Raw genomic sequence first — 14,210 nt, forward strand, 5'->3', positions numbered from 1 at the left:
CAAAGGTACTTATGTGCCTAACCCCCAGACTTAGGTGCCACTGTGATCCACAAAACCTGTGCATGGCTGCCGCTGACCCCATAGGTGCGTAACCTGACTTGGTACCTAAGTTTTTGGAGTAGAAGCTCCTTATGTTGCTGCCTCAAGGGCAGGGCATGTGCACTGCTGTCTTACTCTAAGCAGCCAGTTGCCCATTTCACACCACACCCCAGCATGATCCACAAACTGGGGGAAGACAGGTGCTCCTCCACCTGCAGGGCACCATCTAGTATGTGTGGTCAGAGGAGACGGGGTTGAACAGGGATCTGCTATTTCTAAGGTCAGTGCCTTAACCCCTCAGCTGTGGGCTCCCTCAGTCGCTCCTGTTAAAGTTGTTCCACTTTAATTGACTAATTAAATATCATTTGGGCTGCAGAATGTGTGCAAATCACAACCACCCTACAGCCCATCAGTCAGGGCACTCCCTGAGAGATGGCGGGGCCCTGGTTAAAGCCTTTTTCCTCATCAGGCAAAGCAGGGACTCAAACAAGGTTTTGTCCATGTCCTAAGTGAGGTGTCATAACTATAAAGGGAAGGGTAACAGCTCTCCTGTGTACAGTACTATAAAATCCCTCCTGGCCAGAGACTCCAAAATCCTTTTACCTGTAAAGGGTTAAGAAGCTCGGGTAACCTGGCTGACACCTGACCCAAAGGACCAATAAGGGGACAAGATACTTTCAAATCTTGGGAGGGGGAAGGCTTTTGTTTGTGCTCTTTGTTTAAGGGGTTGTTCGCTCTTGGGACTGAGAGGGACTAGACATCAATCCAGGTTCTCCCCATCTTTATAAACAAGTCTCTCATATTTCAAACTTGTAAGTAAAAAGCCAGGCAAGGCGTCTTAGTATTACTTTGTTTTCTCAACTTGTAAATGTACCTTTTACTAGAGTGTTTATCTTTGTTTGCTGTACTTTGAACCTGAGACTAGAGGGGGGTCCTCTGAGCTCTTTAAGTTTGATTACCCTGTAAAGTTATTTTCCATACTGATTTTACAGAGATGATCTTTACCTTTTTCTTTAATTAAAAGCCTTCTTTTTAAGAACCTGATTGATTTTTCCTTGTTTTTAGATCCAAGGGAGTTGGATCTGTATTCACCAGGAGTTGGTGAAAGGAAGGAGGGGGGAAGGGTCAATTTCTCCTTGTTTTAAGATCCAAGGGGTTTGGATCTGTATTCACCAGGAGCTGGTGAAAGGAAGGAGGGGGGAAGGGTCAATTTCTCCTTGTTTTAAGATCCAAGGGGTTTGGATCTGTATTCACCAGGGAATTGGTGAAAGGTTTCTCAAAGCTTCCCAGGGACGGGAATGGTGGCAGCGGACCAGATCTAAGCTGGTAGTTAAGCTTAGAAGTCCTCATGCAGGCCCCCACACTTGTATCCTAAAGTTCAAAGTGGGGATACAGCCTTGACATGAGGATTCTAACCCCAGGCTATAAGGGAGGCTCTCCCTTGTCTCCTCTGGCTGGTTTGTGAAGATCTTGGTGGCTCTGAGCATGTCTACTGGATGAGGCCCGACATGTGGGCTAGGTGGAAGAGCGCCTATCTTCCCCTGCTTCATGGATCACCGGCAGGGATAGGTGCCTGCAGCATCACAACGCCTAAGTCCCTTGGTGGATCTGGGCCTCTGTCTGTATCAGTCTCATGAGTTCTGTCTAGACTATAAGTGAGGGTAACAGAAGTGGGATGTGGAAGAGTTGCAGAATGTCAGCTGCGGTGCAATGCCCTAAACCAGTCAAATTTATGCCCTGACTGAGGCTCTGACTGAATCGGTCCTGAAGGTGGAGCCAAACATAAATATTACACGATGTCAAAATCTTACAGGCTTCCTCAAGCCCCCTCTCTCTCTCACACCCACACTCCATATTACCAGTAACGCTCCCCATACCTGTTTTCCCAACACCTCCGATCTGGGTGTCCATTCCCCACCCTTGGTATCTCGGCTGAACAGGACGACTTTGCCAGCATGTTGGTAGCGAGGGGCCCCGACCACGTAGCTGCTCTGCCCATTGGCTGTGATGACCTGAGACGAATAACCTCAAAGGAAGAGAGGGACATGGGGAGGTGAGATGGGAAACAGCCATTCAACAGTGCTGCACAGAACTTTCCCAGAACTGAGATGCAGCCACCTCTGGGGTGGGGTGCGGGGGCTGTTTAAATAGGTAAGGGAAGCTTGGTGGGTTTGTTCTTACCGAGGTAAGCATCATTCATGTCAGTGGAGGTTTTGGATACGTTGATGAAGCTCAGCTTCCCGCTGCTCCCGTACAGGTATATCCCACCAGACCAGTCATAGGCTCCCACCGCTCCCAGCACAGGCCCGTCCTAAATCGACACGCACGGCAAAGGGGACTGAATTCAGGAAACAGACAGCACAGAAAGGCCAGAACCTGCAGCACAGCGCCCCCTAGCATCGTGCTGGGACACTGGGGTTGGTGCTGATGGCCAGGGGAGTGAGCACCCCCTACTGGGCTCCTACTGGCCCCCGCTGCACATACAGCCCCCCTAGTGCCTGCCCTGAGTGGGAGGGGAGGGTGCCCCTTCACAGCTCCCACAGCACTCTGGACTAGTAAAGGGTTGTCTCCCCTGCAAGTACTAAGCCAACCAGCTCCTTCTTAGCTTGAAAGCGCTGTCAGGGCCCCAACGCACGGCAGCGTGGGACACACCCTAGGTCCAGGCATCACTCACAGGGGACAGCAGGGAGCTGAATCCTTCCTGCGACATCTCCAGCTGGAAGGAGCTGCCGCTCTGGGACTGGGTGCCTGGGGGCAGAGACAGACATGGGAAAGACCATCATAGACAGTAAAAGGCCCCGTGTCCCATTCCCTGAGCCAGCCCTTCTCCCCACCTCGAGGCTGGATTGGATCCAGCACCCCCTAGAGAAAAGGCCCTGTATCCCATTCCTCAACCCCTTGAGCCAGCCAGGCCCCTGCCCGGGGGCCCCCGGATGAGAAAAGCATCAGGGGCATTTATGGAGATAGATTAATGGATACATGTTAGATGGGGAAAGAGAATATTTGGGACCTATTTGAGCTCTGGATTCCCAGCAGCTCCCCGTCCCATCTCTGCCTTGAAAACCCATTTCAAGAGCCCCAGGGCGACCCTGGTACCTTCGATGGCAAAGATCTTCTCCTGCAGCTGGCTCTGGATGCCCTGGAGGGCGTCAAAACTGTCCACCCGGAAGACGTGCTCGTCGGTGGGCTCAGAGGCGATCTCCTGGAGCTCCTGTTGGGCAGTATCACTGGAGAAGGCCTCGCTGACCTTAATGGAGTAGAGGGAGATACAGGGGAGACCAGGGCATTGCCATCAGTCACAGCCGGGAGCCCTGGACCAACATCCACCTGCCCCGAGCCGTGCTGGGCCCTAGAGAGACACGGCTCAGCCAGCGTCATAAGCTGCTCCAGTGAGTGGAGGGTGAGGCGGCCGCTGGAGCCTGGAGTTATGGAGCCTGACTCATTTCAGCACCGAGTTGTGTCGGTTGTATCAGCAGCGGGGCATAGGGGGCTTCTTGCCATGGGGATTGTCAGCGCTCTGGGGCCCTGGACAGTGCAGCACTCTCCAGGGCGCAGTGAGGGGTGAGTGCTGCACTGTCTCTGGGGGACGCCTTAGGGCTAGGGGTGAAGGGATGGGATCACTGCGCTGGTCTGGGTGGGTTGTGTGCCATCAGATCAGTGGTGGAGTCAGGCACCTCCCGGTTGCTGGGCCCAAAGTAAGCAGCAGACAAAGGTCGAGCAAGGTCCAATGGCTGGAAGCGGAATTTAGACGCATTCAATTTGGAAAGAAGGTGTCAGGTTTAACCGTGAGGGGAATTAACCATTGGAGCAGCTCACCACGGGCTGTGGTGGATTCTCCATCCCTGGCAATTTTTATCTCAAGACTGGCTGGTTTTCTAAGAGATCGGCTCTGGTTCCATCGGGGATTATTTGGGGCAGTTCTCTGGCCTGTGCTACATGGGAACTCAGACTAGATGATTGCAAAAGTCCCTTTTGGCCTGGGAATCTATGACTCTAAACCCGAGTTTGTTGATGTAAGGCTGACGTCGACCTAACTCTGTAAGCAGCCTCGCTAAAATGTAGCTCCCACTCATGTAACATGTCCACCACACCAACTTCATAACTCCACTTCTGCCAGAGCCAGTGTGCTTAGCTGAATGGAGACAGGTTGGTGCAGTATCCGTATAGGCACTGCGTTGCTTATATCGCCTGGGGGCGCCGGCTGTCAGTGCCCCCCCATGCCTGACACTGACAGTTAAGTCAGTACACGCGCTCCTGGTGAGGACGCACATCGCTGACAGGAGGAGGTGAGTGTGGACATGAAAAAATGATTCTTCACACAGTGCACAGTCACCTGTGGAACTCCTTGCCTGAGGAGGTTGTGAAGGCTAGGACTATAACAGGGTTTAAAAGAGAACTAGATAAATTCATGGAGGTTAAGTCCATTAATGGCTATTAGCCAGGATGGGTAAGGAATGGTGTCCCTAGCCTCTGTTTGTCAGAGGGTGGAGATGGATGGCAGGAGAGCGATCACTTGATCATTACCTGTTAGGTTCACTCCCTCTGGGGCACCTGGCATTGGCCACTGTCAGAAGACAGGATACTGGGCTGGATGGACCTTTGGTCTGACCCAGTATGGCCATTCTTATGTTCTTAATTACTGTGGTGGCTGTGTGACAACGTAACTTAAGTTGACTTAAGTGTGTCATGTAAACTTGCCCTTTGTATTGCTGCTGATGCCCATTTCAATCTCTTTGGCTCAGCAGTTTAAGGGAGATAAATGTCAAGTGACTGACACCAGTTTGGGGAGGATCAGAGCTGTTTGAGCCCCGGGGCTGCGCAAAAAAGACTTTATAAGAACGGGTGACTTTGCTGTTTAACTTGGGGGGGGGGGGGCTGTATCTCAGAAACCCCTTGTTCAAATGATCCCAAATTCAGACCACTAATCCTAACCTGCATCCCCACGAGGAATACCAAAATTCATGGCAACCTGAGTCAGCACATGGACTGTAGGGCAGTCAGAAAACCCAACCTTTTACTAGAAAGTGCCGCTCCAGCTCTCCTATAATGTCACACGTTGGCCCAGTTACAACCCAGGGGGTCAGTTCTTCTCCCTTATGTGATGGGAACCCCCTCCCCATCCCCTGTCCTTGGACACGGGCTCAGATCCATACTAGTTCTCCGCACAGCCGCAGCTCACCCCGATGGCGTAGCGGATGATCCCAGCTCTCTCAGCCTCAGGTATGGCGTCTGAATAAGAAAGTGGGTCATTGTATTTTTCCCCATCTGTGATCACAATGAGAACCTTGGTGGCCTCATCCCGAGCGCCTCTCCCAGAGGTGAACAGCTCCCGCCTGGAAAAGGGGGGTGGGGAAGGCATAGGAGGGTTATTGATACATAATAACACCTAGTGCTCATCCACTGCTTTGGCATTGCCGATCTCAAAGTCCTTTACAAAGGAGGCCACTCTCATTGCCGCCATTTAACCAATGGAGAAACTGAGGCACACGGCGAGGCTGTGACTTGCTTAAAGTCACACAGCAACAGAAGTTCAGAGCTGGCAATAGACCCCTGGAGTTCTTGCTTCCAGCATCTCCCTCCCCACTCTAACCTACTAGTGCCCACCCACCTCCCGGAGTGGGGACAGAGCCCAGGAGTCCTGATGCCCAGCCCCCCTGCTCTAACCACTAGTCCCCAGTCCCTTCCCACAGCTGGGGATAGAACCCAGGCAGGGCCGGTGCTACCATTAAGGCAAACTAGGCAATTGCCTAGGGCGCCAAGATTTGGGGGTGCCAAAAAGCGGTGCCTCCAATTTTTTTTTAACAGCGTTCCTACGCCCCATCCCCGAGCGTGCAGTCGCTGCTCCACTTCTCCTCCCCTCCCAGGCTTGCAGCGCCAATCAGCTGTTTGGCGCCGCAAGCCTGGGAGAGGAGGAGAATTACAGTGGGGGCGGCATGCTCGGGGAGGAGGCGGAGCAGAGGTGAGCTGGGGTGGGGAGCTGCCACATGGCTCCCCAGGGGGGGAGTTGCCATGGGGGGGGGGTGCCTCAGGGTGGAGGGGGGTGTGGGGAATTGCCGCAGGGCTGGGGGGGGGCGCAAGGTGGAAGTTTTGCCTAGGGCGCGAAACTTCCTTGCACCGGCCCTGAACCCTGGGGTCCTGAGTCCCTATCGCTTAGCTCACCTATCCTTACAGCCCATTCTCTGTAGAGTCAGCACGGGGAGCAGGGCAATACCTACACCACTTTCCGGATGGCTGTGGCCGTGTACGTCGTTCCATGAAGCTGCTCAACCCCCTGGACAAGGTGATCGGGGTTGTGACTTCTCCTGTACTCCATGAAGTCGAAGTGAAATTCAAATTTATTGGAGTACTGCATGAGGGCGAACTGCAAGGGGAGGCAGGGGAGAAGAGAGAAAAACAACCCAAGGGGTGCAGAGTAAGAAAAGCAAGAATCAGACTCAGTTAAGGGCTGAGGCAGTTGGGACGTAGCTGGTTCTGTTGGAATTTTTTCCTGGTTTTGGATGCAAAATCTTTACTGCTCCCCCTGCATCACAGCGCCCTCTAGCGCCGCACTGGGGCATTGGGATCAGCACTGACTGCAAGGGGCAGGGTAAATAGTCAGGGTTCAGCCTCTGCCCGTTACCTGCGTGTCGGTGCTGCGGAAACGCTTCATGATCTCAGAGAGAAACGTCTTCATCTTTCTAAAGTCCACAGGTGCGATGCTGCCCGAACTGTCGACGAGGAGCGCTATGTCTGTGACATGTTTGGGGCACTCTGAGAGGGACAGGAAAAAATACGTCCGACTCCTGACTCAACGCCACAAACATGGAGAAAACCCAGTAGAAAGAGCTAGACCAGACCAATGGATCCATCTAACCTGGTATCCTGCCCCCTCCCTGCAACCCCGGATCAGACCAATGGGCCCTTCTGTCGCAATATCATCCCATCCCTGCCATTGAGGGGTCCTGAGCATAGACCATGACATGCACTGGGATGAAAAAAATACACCCCACCCCCTTCCCCTGTGACAGAACCCAGGAGTCTTGGCTCCCAGCTCCTACTGACATCCTGAATCAAACCAATGGGCCCACCTAACCTGGTGTCTCAATCCATATCAGGCCCATGGGCCCATCTAGACCCATATCCCCTCCACCTTCCCATGGCCCTTGTACGCACCCGTGACCCCAGAGTGTAGATCCCACACACACACCCTGTGTCACCCCTCACCTGGCTGGGTGTCCGGGATGCGCTGGCGCTGCTGGAGGCTCTGGTCCAGGAGGAAGCAGTAGCCATTGACGTACATGTTCTCCCCGCAGGCCCGGTGCACCGTGGGGCCGCACACCTCGGGCACGAGAAGGCACGGGGTCAGTAGGTGCCCCTCTGAACAGAGCACTGAGGGTGGGGGATAGATCCAGGGGTCTGCTCCCCCCCATGGATATGCAGAGAAAGGCCCTGCCAGGGCAGGGGACCCACTTGGGGCAGACGGGACCCACACGGGGGCATCACCTGGTTCCCACGCTCCCTGCTATGGCAGGAGCCAGTCACTGTTGCCATGTCAATGACACCTGGTTGCCATGCTCCCTGCTATGTTCAGGCACAGTCGCTGCCATGGTGACAATCCAGTTACAATGCTTCCTGCTATGGTCAGCTTCCTGCTTCTGTCCAGTCACTGTCACCATGGCAACATCAGCCAGTTGCCTCCATCCCTCACAACATCATCTCATGGTCACTGTTGCCAAAGTAAGGATACCTGGCTACCACCATTCCCTACTGCATCCTTTTGCACCCCCCCTTCCCCCCCGCTCCAGTTACAGGAGTTACCAACAGCCCTTGCACAATTATCGTATAGTCATGGTGACATCACCCAATTGTCACCTGACACCGCCCAGTTACTATCATCCATGTGTAGTGGGATTTGTGGGGGGAGCTGTCCCTTGGAATGCTGAGGGAACTAATGTCGGACCCCAGTCCCAGCACCCATTTCCCCTGAGTGTGGTACCTACCAGGAACTTGGAGCCTCGGGCAGCCAGAGACAAACCGAGGGACATGTTCATGGCATTGGGGGGCCCTGACAGGGGAGAGAAGCACACCAGGCTGAGCAAATAAACTCCACTCCTGTCCCAGAGTGGAGGATAGAACCGAGGATTCCTGACTCCCAGCTCCCCCAGCTCTAACCACTAGACCCCACCCCACCCCACCGCTGGGGACAGAACCCAGGAGTCCTGACTCCCACCCCAATCCTATTGCTGCACCCCATAGCACAGGGTGCCCCTACTCTGGATGGGGATCTCCTGGCAGCGTCTGGAGCCCGGGTCGCACTTGTAGACTTTGCCGGTATCATTCACGTCTCCCATCTGCAGCGGGGCCCCAACAATTAGCCTGCAGGGAGACAGAAGAGGGGGGCTAGGGAGATGCCCCATCACACCGAGAGGAGTGGGTCCCAGGAGGGGCAGCCCAGCCAGACAAGCCCCTCAGCGTTGGGCATGAGTCATATGGGGCCCTGAGCCCACGTTCGGCCCTTACCCCCCAGCGCTGGCACTCCCGAACTGCACCACACTCTGCCCAAAGCCCGCTGCTGCCTCCTGGAAGGTGATGGGTTCCTCCACCTCCACACTGAATCCACGGCTCGGTGCCAGCACTGCAGGGGTTAAACAGTCACCAGTTAGAGCTCCCCCTATGGAGAACAGGCCAGTAGTTGGGTCTGAAGGGCCAGCTCCTTTTGGCTACGGGACTGAATTCCACACACACACACCCCGCCCGCTCTAACCCACCAAATCCCACTCCTCTCCCAAAGCCAGGGATAGAACCCAGGCATCCTGACTCCCAGCTCCTCACCACCTGCTCCCTGTTCGTTAGCCCTCAAGGGCTATATTATGCAAATCATTCCCTGTATTCATTTGCATAGCACCAGACACACCCACGTAAAAATAAATATCATGAGTGGAGCTAGCGCTGGTGAATGAAGCCCTAGATTTATCTCCATCCGCTTTTCTGATGCTGATCTGTAGCGGGTGCACTTCCTGTAGGGGTAGAAGGGTCAGATCAGACTTCATAGACTGAGAGATTCCAAGGCCAGAAGGGACCATTGTGATTGTCTAGTCTGACCTCCTGGATAACACAGGCCAGAGAACTTCCCTGCATTAACATTCCTGATTGAACTATGGCAGATCTTTCAGAAAAACGTCCAATCACGATTTAAAATATCCAGTGATGGAGAATCCACAACTCTTGGCAAACTGTATGTGATTGGTCAATGTTGAATTATGCTTCCTGTTAAAAATGTAGTCTTTATTTGCAGTCACAGGCTATGTCTGCACTACCACTTACGGTGGCAAAACTTATGTCACTCAAGGGTCTGAAAAAACCACACCCCCGAGTGACATAAGTTTCACTGGCATAAGTGGTATTGTGCAGAACGCTATGTCGATAGAGAGCTTCTCCCACCAACAGAGCTACCACAGCTCGTTGAGGTTGTTTAATTACATTGACCGGAGAGCTCTTTCCTGTCGACATAGAGTAGCTACACGAGTGATCTTACATCGGTGTAGCTGCATCGGCACAGCTGTGCCGCTGTACACTCGCTAGTGTAGACATGGCCTTTGCTTGTCTAACATCAACTTTCAGCCATTGGATCGTGTTAGCCCTTTATCTGCTAGATTGAAGAGACCAATATTAAATATTTGTCCTCCTCATAAGTACTCATAGACTGGGGTCAAGTCACCCCTTAACCTTCCCTTAACTAGACTGATCTCCTTGAGTCTATCACTATGAGGCAGGTTTTCCAATCCTTTCGTTAGCCTCATGGCACTTCTCTGACCCCTCTCCAATTTATCAACATCCTTTGTGAATTGTGGGCACCAGAACTGGACTCACTATTCCAGCAGGGGTTGCACCAGGGCCAAATACAGAGGTAAAATGCAATAGAACCTCAGAGTTACGAACACCTCGGGAATGGAGGTTGTTCGTAACTCTGAAATGTTCGTAACTCGAACAAAACATTATGGTTGTTCTTTCAAAAGTTTACAACTGAATATTGACATAATACAGCTTTGAAACTTTACTATGCAGAAGAAAAATGCAGCTTCCCCTTTATATTTTTTGAAGTTTATGTTTAACACAGCACTGTGCTGTATTAGCTTTTTATTATTGGCCTCTGATGCTGTGTGGGTGCGTACTTCTGGTTTAAATGAGATATGTGGTTGACTGATCAGTTCGTAACTCTGGTGTTCGTAAATCTGAGGTTCTACTGTAACCTCTCTCTTCCTGCCCAAGATTCCCTTGTTCATGCAAGCTGAGACCCGCAAACTCCTGTCACATGAGAAACAGGCAGTGCATGGCAACACTGAATCCCTCATGCATAGGGTAGCTAACTAACTCCCCACCTCTGCCCGCGGGACTGGCTGGGAGAAGTGGGTGAGTGGGGAAACCCCTCTACAATTCGCTGATCTTCCCCACCTCCTCCACCTCCTGGTAGCCAATCAGGGCTGCCGCAGGAGGCAAGCTGGGCTGAGAGGAATTGTGGGAGAGAAGTAGGGAGTGTAATAATCTCTCAGGGTGGCTCAGCTCTCCTCTCCCCTGGCCCTTCTGCCCTCTCCATTCCTGCAAGCCCAGACTTGGGAAGGAGAGTCCCCTTGGAGCTGCCCCCTTCAGGCTGGGAGGAGGTAAAGACCCTCCAGATTTGTAGGAGGAGCAGATGTGGGGCAAGGTGGGGTGTAGAATTCTGGGGCTGGGAGATGAGGTTGGAAAATTGTGGGGCTGGTTGGACAAAGGGGGTGCTCAGAGGGCGGGGGCAGGCTCCCCCGATCTTCCCTTCATCCCTTTTTAGGACCTGTCTCCCAATGTGCCTCAAACTCCCCAGTTCCAGCCTCAAGTCTGTCAACCTTATTCTCAGCCACCACAACGTGTGACCTCCCCCCATGCCCTGAGAGGTCCCAGCTTCACAGACAGCGGAGATGTGACTTTGAATCAGGAAGAAGCTGTGGTGGCTTTACAGCAGGACTGTGCCAACCATGTCCACTTCCTGCCCACCAACCGCAGCCCCAGCCCACATCTTACCAAGCATATGTGCCCCACGGAGAGGGAGAGTCACACCTCCCCCCCATCCACTCCCAGAGAGACCCAACAAGTGGCCACATCTCAGTGCCGGTGGGTGAGGGAATCCTTGTACAAACAGCTCCCATGCCCCACCCCATAGGTGGCTGCATCTCAGTGCCGGGCAAATAACTTCAGGGATTTTATGCCTGCAAAATATCGATTTCATATGTATTATACCATGTTTTTGGTGTAGTATTTTTTAATATTCTGCAGAGAATGAGAATTATAATCCAGTGTCAAAACAGAGCCCTCACCGGCATATGCAAATAGATTCACACCAACTTTAGATTATGCCCTTAACTGTTCATTGCTTACCAACATAGCCTCTTTTACCCTGTTTAGGTTGGCATTGGGGGCCGGTTGCACACATTTTAACAATTTCGCTATCTCACTGTTCATTTGTGGCCATTACTGTCTCTCTCCGGCTCTGCATTGACATTTCTCCAGGTCCAAGTGTCCTTCATGTCCTCCTGTGAGCATGTCAGCTTGTAACATCTTCGGCGCTACTATTCTATTTCCTCTGCCATCACCAACAGACAGTTCTGCCTTGAACTGAAAATGTGGAGATGATCTGGAATGTCCTGACCACCCAACAGTAATAGCCTTAATTATCCTCTGTAAAGTCTCATCATTACTGTAGCCTCAGCAAGTTCATTCCAAAACCTTTCTGAGACTGAGCACCAGACCCCACTCCCCTCCCAGCGCTGGGGATAGAACCCAGGAGTCCTGACTCCCAGCCCCTCCCCACCAGATCATTCAAGTTTCCCTTGTGTCTAGCCCTGGAGGGCCATTTTATGCAAAACGTTTCATGCATTCATATGCATAGCAGCAGAAACTTCCATGTGAAGAATAAATATAATGAGTGCGTTTAGCACTGGTGAATGAAGCCCTTGATTTATCTCTTGCTGACCCAGATTCATAGGGGGAAGGGGAGTTTCTATAGGGTCGCAGGGGCAGATCGGCCTTCATAGAATTACAGAATAGAACGCCGGAAGGAACCGCTGTGTTCATCTAGCCTGACTTCCTGTGTAACACGAGCCAGGGAGCTTCTCTGAATTAATCCCTGTTTGAACTAGCCTGGAACATTTAGAAAAAGATCCAACCTTGATGTAAAATTGCCAGTGATGGGGAATCCACCACGACCCCTGGTAAATTGTTCCAGTGGTTAATTACTGTCACTGTCAGAAATGTTACACCTCATTTCCAGTCTGAATTTGCCTTGCTTCAGCCTCCAGCCATTGGATCCTGTTAGACCTTCCTCTGCTAGACTGAAGAGCCCATCATCAAATATTTGTTCCCCACGCAGGTACTTATAGACTGAGATCAGCACCACTTTGCCTTCGCTTTGTTAATCTAAATAGTGATAGACTCAAGGAGTTCAATCTATCAGGCAGGTTTTCTAATGCTTTGATCATTCCCATGGCTGTTCTCCGAGCCCTCTCCAATTCATCAACATCCTTCTTCAACTGAGGGCACCAGAGCTGGCCACAGGATTCCAGCAGCACTCGCACCACTGGCAAATACAGAGGTAAAATAACCTCTCTGCTCCTACTCCAGTTTCCCCTTCTTACGCATCCAAGGATTGGCCGCAGCATCACACTGGGAGCTCCTTGGCCCAGGCAGTTCTCGGTCTCTCTGCCGAGTCTATCAGTTAATGCAGGGTGGCCTGGTAAGCTTGTGCCGTGGGAGCCACAGCTGAGACCCACCAAACTCATGTCACACAAGAAACACCAAACAGCCCATCAGTGGCAACAGTGAATCCCTAACACACTGTGGCCATCTCTCCCCGAGAATCCCCTGGGAGCTGCCCCCTCCAGGCCTGGGAGGTACTAAAGACCCCCAGAACATTAGGAGGAGCAGATATGGGGCAAAGTGGGGTGCAGAATTGTGGAGCTGGGGGGATGGGGCCTGGGGACCAAGGAGCTGAGGTTGGGGAAGGAGCTGAGGTGGCCTCCCCCATTCTTCCCTTCATCCCTTTTCAGACCCCATCTTCCAGTTTGTCCCCCCTTCCCAGCTCATCCCCCTCACTCTCAGCCACCCCAAAGTCGGCCCCCCTCCATTCCCTGATGGGTCCAGGCCACACAGACAGGAGAGACGTGACATTGAAGCAGGGGGAAGCGGCTGTGGTTTTACAGCAGGATTGTGCAATTGCAAACACTGCATCCACTTCACACCTGCCAGACCCTCCCCCCACATCCTACCGAGCACAAACACCCCACAGAGAAGGGGAGTCGCATCTGTGACCCACTCCCATCCCAGAGAGTCTGGGGGAACAGAACACAGAGGGAACTGAACCCAGGAGTCCTGATTATCAGCCCCCCACCTCCTCTAAGCCACTATAGCCCCATTCCTCTCCCAAATCTAGGGAGAGAACCTAGGACTCCTGAGACACAGGCCCCCCGCTGTAACCCACCAGACCCACCTCTCCACCCCCCAGAGCCAGCCAGGGATAGAACCCAGGAGTCCCAACCGTCCAGCTGCTCCCATCTCCCTGCCAGAGGGGTACTCGCTGGGCACCCATGTGGAGGAGCCCAGCTTTTCCCAGTCCCTCTGGCTGGCACTTACCTGTGCACAGGTAGAGGAGCAGAGGCAGGGGGTCCATCCTGTGCTGGGTGAGGGGTGTGTGTGGAGCGGGAAGTGAGAGGTTCAAGGATGCTGCCTGGAGAGGAGGCAGCAGAGTGCAGAGGAAAGAGAAGTGATATTGAAAAGAGAGAAACACTGATGGGGGTGGAGGTGGGGACTCAGAGGTGTTATAGGGAGGGAAAAGAATAGAGACAAGAGAAAGTCAAGTACACTGAGACACCCAACTAGTCAGACACACACGCAGCTACATAGAGACTGACAAAAAAACAAAAAAGACCAACCACGAACACCCTGAACTCCCCCATACCCTTCTTCTCCACCCCCACCAGTGGTCAACTAGTTACATGTGATGTTGCTAATTTAGTCATTTTCCATCCCCCCGCACACTTTGTAAATTCAAACACCCCTCTAATTTCAATTCTTGGGGAAAATACTGCGAACACACCTACCCTGAGACAAACAGACACACAACCAGACAGACAAACACCCCTTCTCTGAGACAGACAGACACACAACTA

General features: G+C 52.6%; 1 protein-coding gene across 1 annotated transcript in view; it reads right to left on the reverse strand.

Moving 5' to 3' along the window:
* LOC135877343 (integrin alpha-D-like) overlaps window positions 1-13,726 on the reverse strand; it is a 33,330-nt gene extending 19,604 nt beyond the window's left edge. The window contains exons 1-12 of the mRNA XM_065402770.1: window positions 13,675-13,726; window positions 8,539-8,653; window positions 8,291-8,394; window positions 8,019-8,083; window positions 7,243-7,357; window positions 6,659-6,789; window positions 6,255-6,400; window positions 5,219-5,372; window positions 3,136-3,286; window positions 2,714-2,787; window positions 2,221-2,350; window positions 1,917-2,065 (exon numbers count right to left, since the gene is read on the reverse strand). Of these exons, the coding sequence (XP_065258842.1) occupies window positions 1,917-2,065; window positions 2,221-2,350; window positions 2,714-2,787; window positions 3,136-3,286; window positions 5,219-5,372; window positions 6,255-6,400; window positions 6,659-6,789; window positions 7,243-7,357; window positions 8,019-8,083; window positions 8,291-8,394; window positions 8,539-8,653; window positions 13,675-13,711 (1,371 nt within the window). The 5' untranslated portion in view covers window positions 13,712-13,726. The remainder of the gene's footprint in view (window positions 1-1,916; window positions 2,066-2,220; window positions 2,351-2,713; window positions 2,788-3,135; window positions 3,287-5,218; window positions 5,373-6,254; window positions 6,401-6,658; window positions 6,790-7,242; window positions 7,358-8,018; window positions 8,084-8,290; window positions 8,395-8,538; window positions 8,654-13,674) is intronic.
* Between the last annotated feature and the right edge of the window lie 484 nt (window positions 13,727-14,210).

This window comes from Emys orbicularis, chromosome 4 (genome assembly GCF_028017835.1).
Source record: "Emys orbicularis isolate rEmyOrb1 chromosome 4, rEmyOrb1.hap1, whole genome shotgun sequence".
Classification (NCBI taxonomy): Eukaryota; Metazoa; Chordata; order Testudines; family Emydidae; genus Emys; species Emys orbicularis.